The sequence below is a fragment of the Acanthisitta chloris genome, unplaced genomic scaffold, assembly GCF_000695815.1.
Source record: "Acanthisitta chloris isolate BGI_N310 unplaced genomic scaffold, ASM69581v1 scaffold3982, whole genome shotgun sequence".
Taxonomy (NCBI): Eukaryota; Metazoa; Chordata; class Aves; order Passeriformes; family Acanthisittidae; genus Acanthisitta; species Acanthisitta chloris.
Genome location: NW_008660879.1, coordinates 38,534 through 60,500, shown reverse-complemented (window position 1 = coordinate 60,500; position 21,967 = coordinate 38,534). Strand labels below are relative to the sequence as shown.

The 21,967-nt window shown below is 42.0% G+C and overlaps 1 protein-coding gene across 1 annotated transcript in view; it reads left to right on the top strand.

The window, feature by feature from the left end:
- Positions 1-21,967, top strand: part of LOC103797754 (anthrax toxin receptor 1-like) — a 56,301-nt gene that overhangs the window by 26,561 nt on the left and 7,773 nt on the right. Inside the window, exons 11-17 of the mRNA XM_009069984.1 lie at positions 400-469; positions 1,543-1,621; positions 5,838-5,933; positions 6,661-6,699; positions 9,650-9,748; positions 10,930-11,097; positions 12,269-12,349. Of these exons, the coding sequence (XP_009068232.1) occupies positions 400-469; positions 1,543-1,621; positions 5,838-5,933; positions 6,661-6,699; positions 9,650-9,748; positions 10,930-11,097; positions 12,269-12,349 (632 nt within the window). The remainder of the gene's footprint in view (positions 1-399; positions 470-1,542; positions 1,622-5,837; positions 5,934-6,660; positions 6,700-9,649; positions 9,749-10,929; positions 11,098-12,268; positions 12,350-21,967) is intronic.

Genomic DNA, 21,967 nt, shown 5'->3' with positions numbered 1-21,967 from the left:
GTATGTGTATGTGTTTGGAAGTGGGAAGACAAAAGTTGAACTCTAAACTTTTGACCCCTTGAGTAACCCAAGGTGTCAGAGTATTCAGTATGGATAGAAGGTACATGTGCTTTTCAGATACACATGATGAATATTGCTCAAACCTCACTTTCATGTGGCTTGATCACTGCTGTCAGGAGCAGAGATATGCTTCCATTTCTTGGCTGTGATATCTCTAGCCTGATAACATTACGTTGGCATCAGCATGAATGGTCATCCTAGTACTTGGCGTTGTAATCAGCACCATTGGGGAGTACTGGTACTTGCCAGTATACTGATCTGTGGTTCCTATTGGTGTCAGTGCTTCTCCAGGACCATTTCTGTTTTTCATTCCTGATAGTTATATTCATTTCTTTTCAGATGAAAAGCCGACTTATGTTCATGATACTTACTTACTTTGTCCTGCACCAGTGATAGAAGATGCTGGACAGTAAGTATTGCTTTCCAGTACATGTGAAGAGAAAGTGGACTTCTGGATGAGGATGTCATCACTGAGCCAAAGGCTCAGAATTTTGTCTAAAGTATCAAGCTAATAAATCTGTGTGTCAGATTGTGCCAAATCCTTTCCTAATATGAGCCAGCATAGGTCTGTTCAATGTTGGGTCTTTAGCACAGTTTAACCAAAGGCCTTGTTGGACCACAGCCCCATATCATAGAATAGTGATTCTTCCTCTATTTCTGTATCCTCTTTTGTCAAACCAAAAGGTAATTAAATTCTAGGCCAACTTTTGTTTGAAACAAAGTGTTTGATTTGAATTCCTTTGCTGCTGTTGTAGATGTTGCTTCCTGTATTTTGCCCTCCTCTGTCTAGTGTTGGTCCTGCAGGTTCCTGAAAGACATAGCACAATGCCCTACCTTCCCCTAGGTGGTCTTGGGGCTGCTTAAATCCTGTACTGGGGCTGAGGGTGAATGCCTCCTTCCTCTTTTCTATTTGTGCATGAGGGAAATTCGTTTGGTGGGGTTTTGTCTGTTACTTTTTCCCCCCCAATTTTTCCCCCCTTTCTCTGATACTAGAGGATGGCTAGGGGCTAGGGCCATATTCCTCTCTAATTTCACTGTCAATTCAGTGTTTTTACCCTTAACCTCAGTGCAAGTATTCTGGATTTGCTTGGAAATGAAAGAAAACATTCTGGTTTGTCAAGCTATAGAAAGGGTCTAAATGTAAAAAAGTCTTAGTTTCTTGTGCTATCTAGGGTAGTATTGTAAATGTCTGAGATGTTATGTTATGGCTCACTGTCCTAGTGCTCTTTGCCCCAGGTGAAATGGAGGGTTTTTAATAAAGAGCATATGCCCCAGCTCCATTAAGGCAACATAAAAATGGTAGCTCCTGGGCAAGCAGATAGACAAATGCAGGTAAACACTTGAAGCCATGAAAATGCCTTGACTCAGCAGGATGTGCTGTCTGTGCATGTTCATGAGCCAATGGCTAAAACAGAGCCAGAGTAAAGGTAACAATGGGTATAAATATGACACTAAAAATAAGTGTATCTGTTTGTGCTTTAGGGTGGTTTTCCTACAAGTCAGCATGAACAACGGGCTAACATTCATCTCCAGCTCTGTCAGCATCACCAGCACACATTGTGTAAGTAATTGCAATGGGGCTTGACAGAGAAACCATGAGACCCTGGAAAGAGACAGTGGCTCTTCAGGCAAAGCCTCCTTGAGTGAATGTGAGCCCTCTGCAGCTTCTACATCACAGCAATTGACCAGGTCCCAGCAGCTTTTGAAAAACAATCAGGGCTACTTAAGATTCAATTGTGATGGATGATGGATAGGTCATGATAGATTTCCTGAATAAAAAATCTCAACAAAAGGCACACTGCCTGTTCCTACCTCAGGAAAGGGATCCTCAAAGCTAGGATCTGACTGGAAGGGGATCTGAGAAAATGAGGGAAGGAGCATCAGGAAGCAACAGCCCATTGAGCTTTGGGATCCCTTATGGGATCTGAAGTGAAAGGCACAACTGTTAGGACTTGGATCTGGAAGGGCTACAGAATTAAAGGTCTTCTAAACTGATACAGTTACTTTTTGGTTGGAGCTTACAGCATTTGTTCTTAGACCATCTTATTTTTAGTTTTTTTTTTTACCTTTACACTTTGCCTTTACTAGTTTGGGATTTGCTAAGGTGCTTTTAGAGTTTTAGTGACAGGGTCTGGTTGCCTTTTCTCTTGGTGTCATGGGGGATGACCAGAAAGAAACAGAAGCCTCAGATCCTGAAATGAGTGTCTTAATAAAATGCTGCTGCTCATTGCAGCCTAGAGAGAATGTGCTGCTGCAGGACACCGATGGCTGGGAGCAGGAGCATCTCGTGGTCTAAAAGACCAGGCGGAGTGTCAGGGACAAACAGCTGGAAGTGATCCTTTATCAAAATTGGATTTTTAGAATCAATCAAAATTAAGAAGCTGACTACTAGATAAGCAGTTGTCTTCTTTGCCTTGCAGTAATAATAGGCAATGCCCATAGCTAGTGCAAGCAAGTACAGTAACTAAAGATATGACCTTCTGCTTGTGGCCTAAACCAAGTTGGCTGAAGTACCTAATAGCAAACAGTCTGTATCAAACTTGAGCTTTATTGTTATTAGCGTCAAAAGGACTTTTATAGCCTATGCCAAATGCTGTCATATTGGTTTGTAATCATTGTTGGCCATTTTGACAGCTGCAGAACAGAAGGGTAGGAATGCAGATAGAGGCAGTGATTGGAATTTGCAAATCTTGTTTTCTGATGTTTTCAGCAATGAAGGTGTGAAATCTCACACCAGGTTGCTAGAATAGTCTGGGTTGCAGGGACCCAATTTAGCAGAGATGTGTTTGCTGCCTTACCTGATTATTTTTATTTTTTCAAAACTTTCCTCTGTATTTTCTATACTCAGGACTGATTTTTTCACATTTTATTCCACTCTTTTACCTCAGGTACAATAAAACCTTTCAAGTCTGTAGAGAAACACAAGTGTTAACTGGTGCATTTAGTTACCCATATGTAACCTATTTCTGATGAAGACTGAAGTCTCAGCCCTAGCTGGGGTTCCTAAAGGCCAGAGCATGGATGGAGGAAGTTTTTCCTCTTGGTAGCCTTAGGATAAAGAGAGGAATTCAATCACCAGTCCTGTCAATCTGACAGTTTTTGACCAGCCTCTTGCAGATTGAATGTGAAGGAGGCAAGAAGCCTGATTTGCAGCTGGTACAAAAATACTGTCTTGATCTAGTTGCATCCTATGAGTAGGGAGGTTGGCAGTTCAGTTTCCAACTTTGTCTTAATTTCATGCATTTTCACTCCTCATTTTAGAGACTCCCTCCACTTCCTTTCCTCTCCTGTTTCCTTTTCTGTGGGTGGCAGTCAGCTGGCCTGCTCAGCTCTCCTCCCCAGCTGGTCCTTCTGTCCTTTCTGCCCAGTAAGTATCTTCACTTAACTCCTAAAGCCTCTGTGTGGTCCCTGTGCTTATTTCTGTTCAGCTGCATGAAGTCTGTGATTTTCTTTTCAAATTCCAGCTTCACTATGATGCTTTGTATAATTAAAATCATTAAAAGAAGACTCTTTAGCTTCTTGCTGCCAGCAGCTCCTGGGCTGCTGCTGGCAAATGTCTCAGTGATTTATATGTGCAGTTAGCATGGGAAAAATGATGCCTGGGAACAAAGGCTACAAAACAAGGAGGTAATGTGTGTTTGGAGTAATAGTAGCAGTGGTGCAGCACTGGTACTATGCTTGGATTTGTTTTTAAGGAGTGCAGCAATACCTAAAATTAGTCTTGATTTTTACTCACCCTTTCCTCAGCAAACTGACTTCACTATGAATTCATGCCTCTTCGAGTATCTGCTTTCTAGGTGTGTTAGTGCTTCATGGGACCATAGGAGGGCCAGAGAAGGGGGACTGTAGCACTGAACTGCAGCTGGGTACCATGTCCTCTAACAGGACTTTGAGCAGGGAATCTGGCACATGTCACAGCCCTCCAGCTGCTCCCTGACTGATGGAAGGTGAGCTAAATGACTTACCCCAAAATAGGTCAGTTTGTTGCATCTATAACAAAAAGCCTCAAAAGAGTGGAGGGATGATGATGTGTGACACAGATATGGGATACTGGGTTACCTGCCTAAAAGCATGGAGCAGGAGCTGTGTTTGTGTTAGTCCCTTACTGAATGTCAGTCCTGACAGCTCTAGGATTTGGCCTGAGAAAGAATCCAAGTCAGTCCCTCAGAATCTTACCCAGACTTTCCAAAGCTCTTATCAGCTGGTACTTTCTTTTCTACCCTCAGCCTTTTCATTATCTGAGGGGAAAAACAAACGCACTTAGAGCAGTGAAGGGAATGCCTGTGGAAGGAAGGGACTAAGCACTGGTTTCTGGTATCATGTGAATTCAGCAAGTAATTCAGCAAGATGCAATAAGTTAAATCTCATGGACTTTATCATCCATAAATCTTCTTTTGGATTTGCTTACATTCTATTTATCCTCTCACCTATCCTTCTTTGAAAATCCTCTGGCTTCCTCTCTAGCCAGCTCCTATTCCCCCAGCCTGATTCACAGACCTTTCTTCAAGCTCTTCCTAGTTCCAGGTTCTCCTCTAGTTTGCTGCCAAGTTTTGTCTGTTTTTGATAGCCCTGTTGCTGGTGAATTGAACCCCTTCTCAAATTCAAAATATCTACCATTGAAGAGATTTCTTTTCCCAGTATAAAAGAAATAGCTGGAGCACCACAACTAATCTTAACATCATTCCATAACCCAGTACAGTCCAAGGATAGAACATGCCCCAGCATGCCACTGCCCATTTGCAACAAAGGTTTACTTTCCAGAAGCCATGTGTTTTGTATGTTCTGCAGGACCCAAGCAGCATAGGAAAACCTCATTCCTGTAGTGATCAGAGCAATACAGAGTTAATACCTCTTCTGAACACACTGACATGAAGTGCTCCAAGTGCAAAGGGTCCATCAAGATTTACACAGAAAAATCAGAGCTGTGATTCTCTTTGGTTGCCTAACTGCTCTGAAAAGCTAATTTAAAGTGTTAACACTTGAAATTATTTTGTTTCTAGTAGTTTTAAAGAAAATTTAACTTCATTATGGAGGTAGACCCATAGCTATCTATCCCCAGAGTCTCATTGTTCTGTGTAGAGATCAATGGAATCTAAGAATCAGAAACACTTAAGATAATGGTTACAGCATATCATTAAAAATAGTTAAACCATCCCTAAGAGGCATACCAGGAACCAACAGCATTTATGACTAGTCTGCATAACCACTCAGGCTGGGGTTTTGTGTGCAGTGTGAGTCAATAGGCAATACAGGCAGGTTTGGGAGCTGATGAGGCTGAGCAAGTAAGTTGTGCTGTGTTTTGTGGTACTGACATGCAAACAGTTACCCATAAGGTCATAGCTCCAATATTTCCAATTATCTGAATGTCAGCATTTGCTTGTTCTGCATCTCTAGTGATGAAAAGTTACTCTGCACACCTGAGAGTCTGTGGTCATGTAGTTTGCAATGCTGCTCAGTATTAAGGGACCTCTTAGAACAGAATAGGTTGTATATAAGTTTAACACTCTTGAATCCAGTGGGCTATAAACATACCAGAAATTCATGCATAAATTATACATATACATACCACAAACAGGAGATACTTCTCTGAATCATGACTTCAAATACAGATTTATCACATCAAATACTGATGTGACCCTAATTACGATAGTGATTGACAGCATAATCTACTTGAGACCTTGCAATGAGGGAAAACTGTCTCTAAATGTGTAACTTCAAGGCTCGTGGCTCCTTTGAGACATAAACAGATAACTCAGAAGTAATCATCTTGTTTGCAGCTGACTGGGACCATCCTTTTCATTGCTCTCCTGATTCTCTTTCTGCTACTGGCTCTGGCTCTTCTGTGGTGGTTTTGGCCCCTTTGCTGCACAGTGGTAAGTATTTTTTTACTTTATTGGCTTGTTCTCATCTATTCTCTGCAAGAAACACAGAGAGAGTGTTGGAGTGGGTGGTTAACTTTGCTTCAGAAAAATGCTGTCCCATTTGTAAAGCCCTGATTCAACAAATTGTTTAAAGTGCTTGTTGAAGTCACTCTAGCCTGGGTTTTTGATTGTTTAAAGGCCTATGTGATTTTTACACTGAATGAGAAGTTCAAGTGAGCTTGTGAATGTGGCTCAAGTCTCCTTCAGACAATCTTTGAAACCTGGAGCGGAAAAGTGTAATAGATTTGATTTACTAATGTGTGCATAAGCTGTTATGGTCCTTTCTAAAGGGAAGAATTAGGGGGTTTTGGGGGGGGGGGGTTGTTGGTCAGGATTTTTAGAAACCTATTCAGAGATTATGTGTTAATATCTTTGCACCAACTTGGTAATTGTGTGGTATTCTTTTGTGCAGAACTACCAGAATATGGAGCAGTACTATGGTTTACTTACTAGAGCACTTTTTGGCTAACCAGATAGTTCAGTGGTATGGATTTAGCATCTCATCTGGATTTATTTTATGCCCACTGAAAGCAATGGGGCTTAGTGAGAGGATTCAATGTGGGGCAATGAAGCAGGGCAGCTCCTCTGTGATATAAGAAAAAAAGCAGAGAGGACATGGCATTGAGATGGATGAACCCTACCACTGTCTCAGATTTCTCGCATCATTTATATATTCCAGGTGATCAAGGAGCCACCACCACCACCACCTCCAGTGCCTGTAAGTGTGCTATTTTTGAGCTGTTGCACTGTCTCCAGCCACTGTAGTGTATTGTGCTGCCCAGGAATGTCAGCCCTGTAGGAGTCTTAATGACACCTTGAAGGTCTGTGAGAGGAAGTCCTCTAGATCAGGACAGTTATTTCTGACTTCTGGCCTCTTTATATACATACAGCAAGATTGCTTCCATCCAGAGAGAAAATAGTTGCATAACTCAGTAGTCCACAGACCAACAGTTCCTATGGTATTTTGTTCCTTCTGCTGTGTATCTAACAGGTGTGTAAGCAAACCTTTGCATCTCAAGCTGTGCTGACAGCTGTCCCTCCTCCAGTAAAGCTGCTGTTGTTCTCAGCAGGAGTTTAGTCCAGATTGACAGTAGGGAACAGTCTGGCAGCTGGGAGAAAGGACAGCAAAAGCCACATTCTTGTGGCTTTGCTACTGGAGAGGGAGGCAAAAGCCTGCCCTGGCTGTGACTCTTCTGCAGAGTGACCTTCGGGAGGACATTTAGCCTTTCTCCATTTAGGTTAGGAGCTGCTTGAGGCAGGGTTGTATTTAGCTCTTTTGAGGACAGTAACTCACTGACCCTGATCTCAACTTAGTTTCACCATGCTAATGTAATGAAAATAATAGTAGTTAGAAAAAAGTACCTCCAGAGAAAACTAATGCCACCTTTATTTCTTTCCTAGGCCTAGTTAAATGATGGAAAAATACTTGCCTAACCCACAAGGGGTGCATACAGTTTGCTGCTAACTTGCTGTAACTTGGCATGGATATAAGGAGGCAACCACAGCTGCTGTTTTGAGGTTGCTAGAGGCCACCATTAGTGTGTATGTGATCCTCTTGCTTGTCCTGAGCAGCAGCACTGTGAAAATTGAACTTTAGGATACACACCGAAAGTCATGCTGGTTTTAGTGTGATCAGTGCTATCACAAAGCATGGAAATGCTGCCGTGCTGTGTTTGAAGGAGGCTTCAGAGAGCATCACACCCCTGCAGCAGGGTTCCCAGATGCTTTGCAATTATTCTCATCAGCAGAGATTTTAAATGCAATCACAGAGACTGAACTGATGTAAGCCTCCAGGAATAACACAATACAGATGTTATCCATCTCTTTACTTGGCCTTGTCTTTATCCAGTATGGATTGTTGTTTCAGTGCACTTACCACTAGCCTCCCTGAGCATTGTGACCTGCCCTTTAGCTGCTGCTGCTATTAAATGGAGTATAGTTCTGCAAAACTTTTTCTAAACTGCAAGCATTAGATTTCCACTACTTTTCAAAATGTATGTGGTAGCTGTTAATGTTGCTTTGCTCTGTGTTCAGTGTAGGGGATATTTGGAATAAATCCTTTATCAGCTAGAAAAATATTACTATTAACTGTGTCCTGCTAGTGTCAGGCTTGCCAGCAGTGAGAGCTGTTAGACATGAACACTTGAAATCTGTGTTACATCCCATGGAAGAGTCAGAGTATGTTGTGTAGTACTTAGGTTTACAATGGCATCAAATATAATTGAATTTAAAAATGCTGATGTAGTTCACTGGGTACTGGTTTAGATGTGGTATGAAATGGAATAAAATTTGTGTATTTGTACTCTTAAAAAAACCCCTAACTGAAACAGCAACAAAACCCAACACCAAACCACAACACCTTCCTTGTATATTTATTTCCCTCATTTAGGATAAAACAAAATAACAACAAAAAATTAAGCAAAACCCCAAGCTCCCCTTACTAATTAATGGAAATGTCAACTCTAGTCTTGCCTGGCCATACTAAAGAATTTTTTTGAGGAACTGACACTTAGAACCATAGCTGAGAGGGCACATGTCACTGAATAACCTTTCTCCAAGGCATAACCTAAGAGCTAAATATGAACAAACAAAAATTAAAGCATATTTTTAAGAAGTAGTTTATGTCCATCTATAGTATTTGGATTTCACTTGATTTTATTTTTTTAATTAAAAGCTAAGTCCAGGTAGTGCTTCTAGAAACATACTTGTACTGAAGAAAATTAGCAGAGAGCACTGTGCATGGCCAGTCCAAGAGCAGCACACACTTCTGCATGTCAGCATGAGGTATAGTTATTTGTCTTTATTAGAGTGTGAGGAATGAAGATAATATTTTAGGAGGCTTGTTGGGCCCTTTCCTCATTTATGCATGTACTTGGAGAGTGTCATGGTGTTGATTTCAGGTGCCTTGACTTAGTGTAGTAATAGGGAGTCTGAGAAATCGCACTGACTTCTATCTGCTCATGATGATGGAGCTGGAGATGTGTTCCCAGTGTGGTTGAACCAGAAACATGTGTTCCCAGTGTGGTTGAACCAGAAACATGAAGCTGAAGTAAATTACTGATTCAGACTCTTGCATGTTCCAGAAAAATAATTGCAGGTGAAAAACTCTGGATCTGAGCTTCCTCACAGTTTGGAGATGCTCCTATGTGAATCCTGGTTGCAAACTGTTCAGCTTGAGCCAGACCCCACAAATAATCAGTGTAGAATAGCTTGTTACAGCTGCCATGAGAAAAGGGTCTGATACACATCAGGAAACTCTCAGTGGTAGCTTTTTTCCCCTGTTAGGTGTCATTAAGTTCTAAAAGTACATTTAATAAATGATTCCTTTGGGCTGACTGATTGCCATATTTTCTGCACAGCATAGTGTCAAGTGTACGATTCATCTGCGCTTTGCCTTCCCTTACAAGTCAGTCAGGATTTTGGAGCTCAGTGTGTATTTGACTAAATAAAAGCTGCCTGGAGTGAGGAATAGGGAATCCTCTTTGGCTTCCCTAGTTAAATTGCAGCTGCAGAAACACGAGACTTTTTTTGTTTTCTGTCAGCAAGTAAGCATAACATGCAAAGCTAGATACATCCAAAGGTTGGACCATAGGATGTTCAGTTGTTTTCCATAGTTTATGCTGTTTATGTGAGAAGAGCAGTAATATCTCCCAATGTCTTTCCCATAGGACTCAGATGATGAAGATGGGTTGCCAAAGAAAAAGTGGCCAACTGTGGATGCATCTTATTATGGAGGTCGAGGTGTTGGTGGGATTAAGAGGATGGAGGTATTTCGCTTATGCTTTACTGCTGTAAACCTCAGCACATTCAGTTAATAATTTTACCACTATGCTTTTATGTGATTTTTGAAGAGCTACCTTGATGGACTACAGACTGATTTAATCAGGGCTTGTCCACCTGATTTGCACCTGCTGTCCAAGTAACAGCCACCAAGCTGCTATCATTTGCATGAATAATTAAATGAATCTAGCATTGTGAGCCAGAAGAGATTTTCAGGTCAAGAAATGGGATAAACACTGAAAGAAATTTTAATTTACTGAATCAGACCCTTTGGTGTAATTGCATCCAGTTCTCTTGTCAGAGAAAATTCAGGCAGAGTTCCTGGTTTTAAATATTTCAGGGTGCTATCTACACTGTGCCTGGCTGGCTGAAAGCAGTTCGTTTGGGGAATTTAAACCAGTGATTTTTCTTACTGTTTCCTCTTATTTTCTTTTGGGTTTGTTTTTTTTCCAGTTAAGCATTAATTCCTAGTGCATGAAAACAGACCTGTGTTGAAATTGGCAAATGAATCCAATCCAATTCATGCACAAACCAGTCTTGAAGTCTAAATGAACTGTTATTGTGAAAGAAATTTGCCTTGTGGTGTCCTGCATATGTACATAACATGTACACTCCACGAAGTCAGTGGTTTGTCACTCACCTATGATACAGCAAGGCCAGGGTCAGGATCTTCTCCCAGGTAATAAGTGACAAGACTAAAGGAAATGGCCTCAAGTTGCTCCAGGGGGAGTTTAGATTAGATATTAGGAAAAATTTCTTCACTGAAAGGGATGATCAGTAATTGGAAGAGGCTGTCCAGTAAAGTGGTGGAATCACCATCCCTGGAAGTGGTTCAGAAGCTATGTGGATGTGGCACTTGATGATGTGGTTTATTGGCATACATGATGGTGCTGGGTTAATGGTTGGAGTCTTTCCAACTTTAATGATTCTCATCTGCCCCAGATTACTCGAAGGTGCAAAGTCTAGTAGTTCAAGCAGCTTTTGGGAGAGACTGTTTTACTCTTAATGTGTATTTCTAGTTATGGTGGAAGTTGGGTGCTTTCATAAACTTGACTTCATTTCTGGTGGCGCTGGAACATCTGATGGGAGCTAGATTTATGTCTGAAAACCACCTGCTGGTGAGGACTGCTCAAGTGTCTCTACTCACAGTGCACTTTCCTGATGCCAGGTGCGATGGGGAGACAAAGGGTCAACAGAGGAAGGAGCAAAATTGGAGAAACCCAAAAATGCTATTATTAAATTGCCAGAACAGGAGTATGAGCCATGGGAACCCAAGCCAAAAAAGCCTCATGTAAGAAAACCACCTTCCCAGCGGAAATGGTACACTCCAATCAAGGTAATATGTCTGACACTCGGTTTTACCAAGTCTCTTTTGTCATGTTACTACCTCCCACTACCACTTACAGCAGAGCCAAAAGAGCCTATTTTAAAAAGTGGCCATTAACCCTCACCTTTGCTTGTTTTTTGGAACATGCATTTCGCCTGGCATGGTGTTGCCATAGTTTTTGAAGGAAGAGTGGAGAGCATGAGCAGAGATCTTGATTTTCTCAGCTCACACCATCTTTTCAGGTACTTTCGCACAGCCTGGGTTGCAACAGCAGATCAGTTGACTCATAGGCAAGGCAGATGCTTTTTTGTGCCATCTTAAGGCAGCATACAAAGAGGATCAGTTAAAGTGCCCTGTCCTTGCTTTGACTGAATTGTGGCTAAGGCCTTGGGTTGGGATCCAGCTCTGTTTCCCTCTAGTTCAACCACAAGACGTAATACTTGATTTTTGGGCAAGTCACTCAGTCTCTCCACACTTTCATCCCTGTTTCTCCTGTGTCATTATAGTATCAGGCATCTCAATGTCTTTTAATGTATGTATCCTCACACAACCCTTGAGGCAGGGAATAGCCATTATCTCCACTTACAGAGAAGAAAGCTGGAGAGCTACCACAGCCAGGGGAGCAGCATATTTTGCTTATCCCAAAATCTGTGACCATGTGTTAAATCATTGCTTTGTGGGATAAGTTCCCCTCTCCCCACCATACTCATTAGATCAGTTTAACAGTGCTTGAATTTATTGTCTAAAACGTGTCTGTAAATTTTAAAGCCTGCCTAGGTAGGTAGTCTTGTGGGTGATTATCCATGCTCCAGCTCTCTTCCCATCAGTACAGGACTTTTGTTCTGCCTTTTGTAACGCCTCAAGTAACATTAACACCTTATTGTAACACCTGTCTAATTGTGCCTCTTGAAGGAATTGTTCACATTAAACAGGTGTTATCCTCAGCGAGTTTTGAGCAGACAGAATTTAGCCTACTGCATGTTGGGTGCACATTACCCCACTGAGGTCTCTCTTCTGGTTGCCCATATAAGCAGTGCACAGAGGAGAAGGGTGTGTGCAGGCAGTTTAATACAGAAAGGCTCTGTCAACTCACCTGTATTTTAATCTCATGCTGTTTTCACCAAATTTCTTGATCATATCTTGTCTTTTTTTTTATTTTTTTAATTTTTTTTTACTCCAGGGCAAACTTGACGCACTGTGGGCTTTGGTCCGACGAGGCTACGATCAAGTCTCTCTTATGAGACCACAGCCAGGGGATAAGGTAAGGTGTCACAAATGCACTGTCATCCCATTCCTCTGCTAAGAGCAGCAGCAATGCTCTTCCCTCCCAACCACCCCTTTTGCTGTAGGCTCATCTCTTTTCACATTACCCTAAAGCTAAGTCTTTATCACAAGAAACAGAGATTTAAAAATGAGCTAAAATGTTTGTTTTGGCATCTATTTAATAGTATTGTCCCAGAAGGTCAACAGCAATGTCCCCACTGTGATAATTTCAAGTGACTGAGGAAGGAGCTGTTCACAATAGTATATGAGAACTGTTTCAAGTCATAAATTCTTAGCCTTTTTCCCCCTGAACAAATGTGTTGAAGTCAAAGGACAGGTTCTTTGTGGGTTCTGCTTGTTTTGAATTGAATATGCAGTGGTTGTTCTACAACATCAATTATATTTTCTATCCAACTTCATAAAAATGTTTCTCAGGTTTAATAATGGAGTTAAGTGATTAATGAGAGAAATCATGAACTGTGCAGGTGATGAAGAAAGCAAATCATAGCAAGGTTAATGGAGAACAACGTTGCTGTTGAACCTGTACAGACACATTTCTCAGTCATATCTTGTACATAGGCAAAGAGTGTCTGCTGCCTTGATGAAGTTTATTGGCCAAAAATAGGTCAGGAATAGATTCCTCCTGGGAGGAAGCAGGGATTTTGTGCCTTTTAGACCCACAAAGGTGTCTGTGTACTGGCCCTAGGACACTGGCAATAGCTTAGTTCTGAGCTTTCATAGTTTCCCCATGAGAGCCTGACACCGTTATGGTCATGTGTATTTTGTTATTCTGAGGGGACAACTCCCTGAGCAGCTGTTCTGGACTGTGACACCTTCAGGTTTGGCTTTCTGCGATGGCATTTTGAAACATGAAGACTAAGCAGAGATGACAGTATCTTTCTCTCCCCTGTGGCCAGACTCTACACATTTCATCACCTTTGCCCTCAGGGGAAGAGGTTACAGAGTTAGGGCAGTAGAGACCATAAGGTGCTTTTCTGGGGTATGAGTGGTGCAGGGACCCTCGTGCTGGGCTTGTTTGCCTGGGTGACTTTCACACCTAATAACAGACTTTAAAAGTAGCCCTAATTTGTAACACCTAGGGCAGATGAGTTGTATGTCTCTGGCTTTTGGCAAAACACTGTTAGGGAATTTGTCTAGTTATTAACCAAACATGCTGCTTCAGTATTTAATGTTTAATCTCATCCATTTTTCTTTGGGCACATAAAGAAACTAAGAGAACAAACCCAGCGTCTTACACTACTTTGTAAAATGGTCCTAACTGTTTCAGTAAGCTGCATTTTCAAGGCAGCTGTGCTTGAAACACCTTATTTACTTTTTAAGCACGATCTAGAGCTTCTGAATAGGCTCTTTAGGTCCAGCTGTATTTTGATAGCACTAACATTGTATAATACGAATCTATCCACTGCCTTTCACTCCCTTGGCCGGGATATTTCTATCAGTGCAGAGCACAACAGAGCCTCTGTTAGCCCACGTGGTCAAGAAACATGCAGGGGACTGGCTCCAAACAGGGATCCTCAGTTCCTTGCCTTCCAGCTCTGCTGTGGGGAGGACAAGGGGCTGAAAAGAGGCAATGTAAAACAGAGTGAGCTGAAGGATTATTGTATCAGGGAGAACATTACAAAAATCAAATGTACATCTGGGAAATAGGGTGGAAAGAATCCTATTGAGCCAGATTTAGTGGAATCATAGAATCATCTCTGTTCCCTGGCCTGTGAAATTAACTAAGGCTGAAGAATATTGAAAGTGAAACAAGAGAATGACTAGACATCCTTCTGCTGTTTGGGGGGGGGAAAAGGACATCACAGGCCTGTATTTCATGGGGAAAGCTAGCACAGAAAGGAGCAAGGTTATTATTTATTGTTTAGGTAACTTTTCTAGTAGCCGTCTCTCAGTGGAGAATTGACTCCTTCTAAGTTAGACTTTTGGTGAGGGGATGTGTATAAATATTCTGTATGTACATATTCGTATATGTGAGTGTATATACACCCAGATATATATGTGTGTGCATATGTATATATATGTGTGTGTGTGTATATATATATGTGTATATATATATATGAGTGCACACGTGCATACACTTACTTTGTGGCTGAAGAGTGGGAAGATCAAGTCAGTAGTACTGTGAGTGACCAACAGCATGGAGACCTTGGAGCTCTGGCTGTGCAAAGCTGGAGCAGCCCAGCAGCCCAGCAAGCCCACAGCTCTGCTCAACCCACTCCAGAGGGTTCAAGGTCACTGCTGTCCAGCTGTGCTGACAGCAGACAATGGATTTGGTTTAGTGTTGGGTACACATGAAAGTTCAGCCTGACTTGGCATGATGCATGATGTTCTTCTAGACTGCCATCCAGAGGCCAGTGACTGTGTGGTGATCTTGGAGTGAGGGATTGCTTTGCTTTGTAAAGAGAAGAGTTCTTTGTGGTTTTTTGAGTGTCTTTTTTTGTTTTATTATAAGGTCATTTCATAGCTATCTTGGTTGTTCAGCAACACTTAGAGGTCAGAAGCAAAAGGAACACAATTTAAATCTGTTTTGGGAGTGACATTTGGATTCATAATTTGGAAAATTCTGATTTCTGAAGTTCCCAGAATCACAGTGATCCCAGTCATAAGAGTTCTTTGTGGTTTTTTGAGTGTCTTTTTTTGTTTTATTATAAGGTCATTTCATAGCTATCTTGGTTGTTCAGCAACACTTAGAGGTCAGAAGCAAAAGGAACACAATTTAAATCTGTTTTGGGAGTGACATTTGGATTCATAATTTGGAAAATTCTGATTTCTGAAGTTCCCAGAATCACAGTGATCCCAGTCATATTATTACCTTTACATTTTCAGGGGTTACCAGAGATATAGGTCATTCCCCATGGGCACAAGAGTCACTGAAGTTACATTTTCCTAATTTCTGTTTCAAAGTTTACCTCCATTGAAAAAATATAATTTCATTTTCCATTTTTACTATTTTAGTTGGGCATAAGTTACCTTTTTGCAGCCATTGAATGAAATTATAGTAAAGCACTTTTTTCTGCATAATAAAAATGCTAATTGTGGAGAAGAGACCATCAATAATATAGGGAGAAAAATATTTTTCACAAGGCTTTTGAGACAGAGGGAAGATGACAAAGGAGTTGTTTGTTGGTTTTTTTGACATTAAAACAGTCTTTAAAAACCCTTTTGAAAAGTGTAATTTCTTTCATTATTTCAAAATGAATACAGTATGTTGGGAGCTTTTCTCCCCCCTCCAAAAAAAACCTGAAAAATGCTTGTAGGAAACCTATCTATGATGATTTTGTTAGTTTTGTCACAGAGAAGAAAAAGTATGTTAGACTTTTTCGCAGCTGTTCAGAATCTTCCTCTACCACACAGCCTTCTTCTCTTTGGCTCTGCAAACCATACAGCAAAGGCAGTATTGCCACCCCAGGTTTTCAAAACATGGCTTGTTCCCATGTTAAAAATGCTGCTGTTTGTATATTTTTCAGTTTACATGTGGTGAAACCCATTCCAGAGTGTATGTGAGAGCCTTGCAGTGGAAATACAGGCTGAAGTATGTGTGCAGGAATACAGAACTGACTACTGCAAGGGACTTCTGTTGTCCTTTGCTCTGGGTGACCAGGTCTGCTGTCCATCTATCTGTACTTCTTCCTTCATAATGGTGCTGTTGGCATTCCCAAACTGCCCGTTCTTTTCCTTACCTGTGCCCTGTTTGGATGCCTGCCCTAGTCATTCCCTTTCATTTTCTCCTGTGATTTCCTCCTCTCCTTGTTTGCTCTCTGTTGTTGTTTCCATGTCCTTCCTCTTGGTGAGACAGACTGGTACCCTCCAGTCCTGTTCTCTGGGAGCAATGGGCTGGTCACCATCCTCCTACCCCTGTTCCTCTCATGCTACAGGAACTGAGCTTCTGGTAGCATCATGCTCTGGGTTACAGCCTTGCTGCAGAACTGGCCGAGGCTCTGAGAGCTCCCCTGCCCTGGCTCATGCCTTCCACAGACTAACCAAGAAAAGGTTCTCAGGATGGATGACTCTTTAGTATTAGGTAGTAGCATTGGCTGTGAAAAATCAGAGAGGTTTATTCAGAACTGCCTATTTAAAAAAATCAGCCAAGCACAAGATCTGATGCCCCTTCTCCTGGGGGCTGTGCCCATGGTGTTTGGCTTGGCTCTACAGACAGCTCCTCCTCTTGCTCTTCATTCAAGATCTTATCATGGCACCACCACTGAAATTGGTTATTAGTTTGGCAAGTACCTCAGTAAAGGGTCACAGGATCCTACTCACTTGACCTCCTCAGGTCACCCCTCGCAGGAGTTTCTGTTGCACCAGGACAGCAAGGGATAAACACACTTAGCTCTACCCCATCATTAGCAGCTAGGCTGTTATTTGTGGGTTGGATTTTTGCTGAGCTCTCAAACAACAGCAGCAGAGGAGTGAAGAGATGAAAAAGGGCTAGCGGCTCTGCAGCAGATTGCTGTGCTTTCTGCCTTGCAGGAGTATACAAAGGTGAAGCCTTCACAGGCATTTGTGCTACTGCTGCAGTGACTGATCCCTTGGAGCTAGGCTGCTCTTCTTCCCTTCTTTGCCCAGGAATCTGGGGCTTAAAGGACTAGCAGTCAGTCCTGTGGCTCAGGAAAGGGATTGACAGCTCTGAAGTGGGGACACTGCTCATCCAGCAACAGGGAGTCTGTCAGAGTGGCCATATGGCCTGATGAGCAATGGGTTGCTCAAGATACACAAGCTTCCTTGAGGATTTTCCCATCACTGTGTTGGTGTCCTCCTGAACTTGGTTCTGAGCTTGGAGGGGGCTGCTGTGAAGATTGGAGTTTGGGAAATACTGATGTCTGTCTCTCTTTGAAGTATTTTATAGAAAACCACAGTAGCTGTAGGGCAGGTTGTCAGTAGTCCCTGCAAAAGGGACATTTTAAGCTCTTCCCCTTACCCTTATGGGTCAAAGTGGGGCTGTTACCAATGCCAGCAAGTAAACATTGAAAGCCCCAGTATATGCCGGAGAGCAAGGTGAGGTGTGTCTTTCAAATGGTCTGCTTAGCTGCTGCTTTCAGCAAATCCATTCCACTTTGCCTCTTAGCACATACTGTCACAGGAAATTCTTAGAGGCTTGGTTTACCAAAAACCTTGACTAAAAACCCAGCATTTTTCCCCTCAGGCAGAATTGCTCATTTACTTTAAAGACTTAGAAAGCGATCTCATTGTCACTGAAAATTTTGTTATTGCAGCAGAGAGTGAGAGTGTAAATGGGATTTTGCTGGCACCATCACCCTTGTATATTCATGGGGCTTAGGAAAAAAAGCAATGCTTTAGCAGTACTACCCTGTGGTTTGTACATGTCCCTAGGCAAGGGGACTAGAATCAGACTGTTGTACAAAAATCTGGAAGACTTTTTTTTCTTTTTATATTCCATAAAACTGAATATAAAAAGGCTGCTCTGCAACCAAAAATATCACAAACTATGAGCTGCTGGTCATTTTAGAAGCCAGGACTTCTAGATTCTTTCAAGTTCTCATCCTTGAGTTACTGTGTGACTTTGAACAAGGCATAGCAGCTGGAATTTTAAACAGCAGCTTCTGAAATGAGGAGTATTTGAGTTCCTTATTCTGTGCATCCCTTTCAAAGTGATCACTCTTAATCTGATAGATTAAAACTCAAAAGGTCTGATTACCCTCAAGTGATTCCTTGTAATGCTGACCATGATGTCTATGTGCCTTAGTTTTCCCAACAGCAAGATAATGATGAGAACACAGTATTTACCTTCCTTAGAGCTGTGAGGTTTAGTGTTCTGCCAGATGAATGGTGGGACACCAAGTTTATGGATTATTAATGACTAATGATTACTTTCTAGCTGCTACCCACAGGTGGTCAGCAGTGTGAATGCAGCCCACAGTGACGGCACCAACCGCCTGTCACTCCACAGTAGCTGCCCACATACCAGTGCTATTTGGAGCTTATTCTAATCACTTGTCTTCAATCCCAAGTAATGGCTTTTAATGGGCTTCCCTGCCTCTTGCTTGGAGATGTGTTGTAATCATCCAAGCAGTAATTGGCAGAGCTACAGGAGATGCTGGAAAAGCAGTGCTGAGCTCCTTCAGACTGGATTCATCAGCGACTGCTGCTTGGTTCTGGGGCTTTTCTCCTTTTGCTTAACCTTTCTGAAGCAAATTACCTTCATAAACTGCTGAAAAATTAGACACAGAGACATCGCCTGCTGCAGCAGGTGATCTCACTTTGTCCCTTTCAATGTAAATGTGACACATGTAGCTCACATTTTATTACTTTCTTTTTTCTTTTTGCAAAGGGCACCAGCATATGTAAGGTTCATTACTGCTGTAGCAGACATGGCATGAGGGGAAAAAAGCTCTCACTCTTTGGTGTGGGACCAATGTCCTGATGCACAGTTCCCAGGATATGTTGAGCACTGCAGCTGGAAACATGTAATCAGTGACTAATGAATTTCCTGTCCTGCAAGAAGCCCACATATTGCATTATCTCTCACTTGTGCCAGGATCATGTTATTTCTGAAGTGGAAGAGGAATTCACAAATAAGCTTTTGGAATAGATGCTGTCTGGTTGTTCCCAGGTCAAACTAGTAGTCTGTCCATGTCTTTGGGAGCCAGAGGCATGCTCAGTACCAAAAAGGATGTGAAGGATGGGTGCAAGTCCCAGGGCTGGTGTCACTTAATACAGAACAGGATAATGAAGGATTGGCCTTGTGGTTAAGACAGTGGCTGTAGCTTATGTAAGTTACTTCACTTTGGCTCTACTCTAGTTCCACAAGTGACTGAGATGAAGAGTAAATTCTAGGAGGATGAGACCATGTTCCAAACAGCACTTTGACCACTTCGTACGTGGACTCTGTTAGGTAGGCAGGAGACTCTTCTTCTACTCTTAAAACACAAAACTTTGATTTTTCTTAGATATTTATGGCTAAGGAACAGCTTCATCAGGTCTGATTCTCAGGATTTTTTTAAAGGGAATGTGACTTTGGGATAAGAACTGGTGACTTAATCCCTTGTTAACTGCAACTCTGACATGTCTGCATTGGGAAACAGGCTCTTGTGTATTGTTATGACAGCAGCACTTCATTGAGGCTCCACAATCATATGTAGAGTACAGTGTGTCTAAGATATACAGGCCTGACTTGAAGTCAGGTGACTATCTTGGGGCTTAGGAGGAAGCTCATGACTGATGGTACATTCTTTTCCACAAGAAAACTGCACAAATGCACATACAGCTGCTTACTAGGATTGTATGTGCAAATCCAGGATTTGCACATGCAAATGGACAGATATGTTGCAGCCAGTATGTTTATTTGTTTTTAGGCAGCACCCTTGGATCAATGCTGAACCCCATCTTACCTTGTTTCAGTTGGTTTGCTGGATGAAGCTGTGTATTCCTCATTCTCTTTGAGGGTAACAGTCCAGAAATTAACCTACCCAGCCTTCCTTAGCTCTCTGCTTACACACTTCTAGTAACTACATATTTCCCCATATGCAGAATGTGTAATGGTGTGATCTTCCTCTGAAGGTGTTTGAGCTCTGGAGATAAAAAATACTGTGTAAGATGATGTATTTGTACTATTATTCACACTGAAGTTATTCTATGGAGTCACAGCTAAAAATCAAAAGGTGCTACTTTCTGTAGTTCCAGATGTCTCTGTTCTTGTATAAACTATTGTCATTCATGTTGTGGTACCAGAAGAAAACCCAGGTTCACAGTCTGTCACTGTACAAGTAATACAAAGATACCAGACAGCCTGAAAAGCTTAGGTCTATGTCTGTTAGGTTTTAAGATCAACTTAATCTTGCTTTCAGTATTCTAGTTTTATATGCCAGTCGTAGTGTCAGATAGGAACTGTTCCTGGAACAATTGGACTGCAGACACACTGCTTTTTGCAGCAACACTGGTGATTTCTGCAGCATTTTAAGGTCTTTCAGTTGGGTTTTTTTTTGCATGTGACTAAATCCCTAGTTTTCCTCTCCTTTATGAGTTTCTTCTAGGTAATGTAGTTGCCCAAGTAATTGGGCATCAGTCTTCACTGGCTGATAAGGAGTGGGATATACAGAACCTTTAAGTGAGACCTACCTCGAGCAGTGTGCCTTCTTGCAATGCTAAAGGCCAGGCACTCTGAGTGGAGCAAACCTTTGAGAAGATGAGAGGAGGTCTGTGTGGATTTTTTTTGTACTGCTGGGGGACAGATCACTCTCTCTGCTTAGGTGACACCAGGGTGTATAACAGAGTCTATATGAGAGAGGTGGCAACAAGGTCCTCATGGAAAAGAGTAACTTCAAAATGCAGAGCTGGTTGGTACCTGATAGACCAGTCAAACTGCAAGGGGAAGCATGGCAGGGATATATTTGTGTAGTGTTAGGTGTCTATAGCACACCTGAAATGGAAAGGAGAGTTCCATGTCAGGACTTTGGTACTTGAGTTGATTTTCTGGTGTGTTCATTCTTAGACAGAAGAAGGTGGCTGTGTCCCAAGACAATCTGCCATCCAACTTAACGTAGGAGCTTTTGGAGAAGGACAGGTTTTCTGTGCTTTATCAGTGTGCCAGCACTGATAATGAACTGTGTGAGTCTCATCCCAGGAAAAGAAAATCCTCATGAGATAAGCACAGAGGAAGCTGGGAACTGTGGATTTGCTATCTACTTGCTCTATGTAGTAGCAGAACCATTTAACAGACAGATACCCAGAGTTGGGTTGGGCAGAAGCAGCTTGTCTGTGTGGTGGGCCAGTATCTTACAGTTTTAGCTGCGGCAAGAAAAAATAACGGCAATTTTCAACAGAAATCTCTGAGTGAGTCTCCAGCATTACCCTGTACCCTAGGTGGGTGAAGAGCATTGTGCTCTTCCCCTGTGCACACCATAATCCCTGCTTCCTCCTGAGAGACAAAACAATAATTCACCCTGGAAAGCACAATGATACTTAATTACAGTTTGAGCAAGACCAGTTACAGTCCTTTGTGGCCTAATTTGCTGCTCCTAGCAAGCCACCAATACCTCAAGCCTGAGCCTGTTGCACCAAGCAAATGTTTGTTGCTTTTGTTGCTATGCTCCAAAGCCCTCCCCATTCTAGGTGATGGACAAATGCAATGTCCTTTTCCCTGAAAACACCAAAGGAAAGACAAAAATCTTTTGCAAACCAACCACTGTTGTTTTTTTTCTTGAACCAGATTCTAGGCTGGTCAGCATTCAAGTGTGGAAATGTGTGGTGCTGTGGTTAAAACAAGGGATGTGAGTCACGAGTCTTGAACTTGTAAATACCATTTTTTTCCCCCTGCATAACCTTGAGTAGATGATATGACCTGACAGTCTCTCCTCACTTCCTCCACACTGGGAGGCTCATCCATAAAAGCTGTCAGAAAAGAGAAAGGCAGTAAATAGTGTGTTGTGAATGCAAGTATAGGTTTGGGTGGGGTTTGGCCTGGTGTGTCTGTACTCTGAGATAGGTACTGAATATAAAATATACCTGATAGTACCTTAACTTTGATTATGCCAGTTATCCTTTTGTGTTCCCTTTGGCACTTCAACTGTTTTAGGGCTCAGAATCAACAGGCTTTGTTATGGATCTGCACTGTGTGTTACTTCAGCCACAGCCTCAG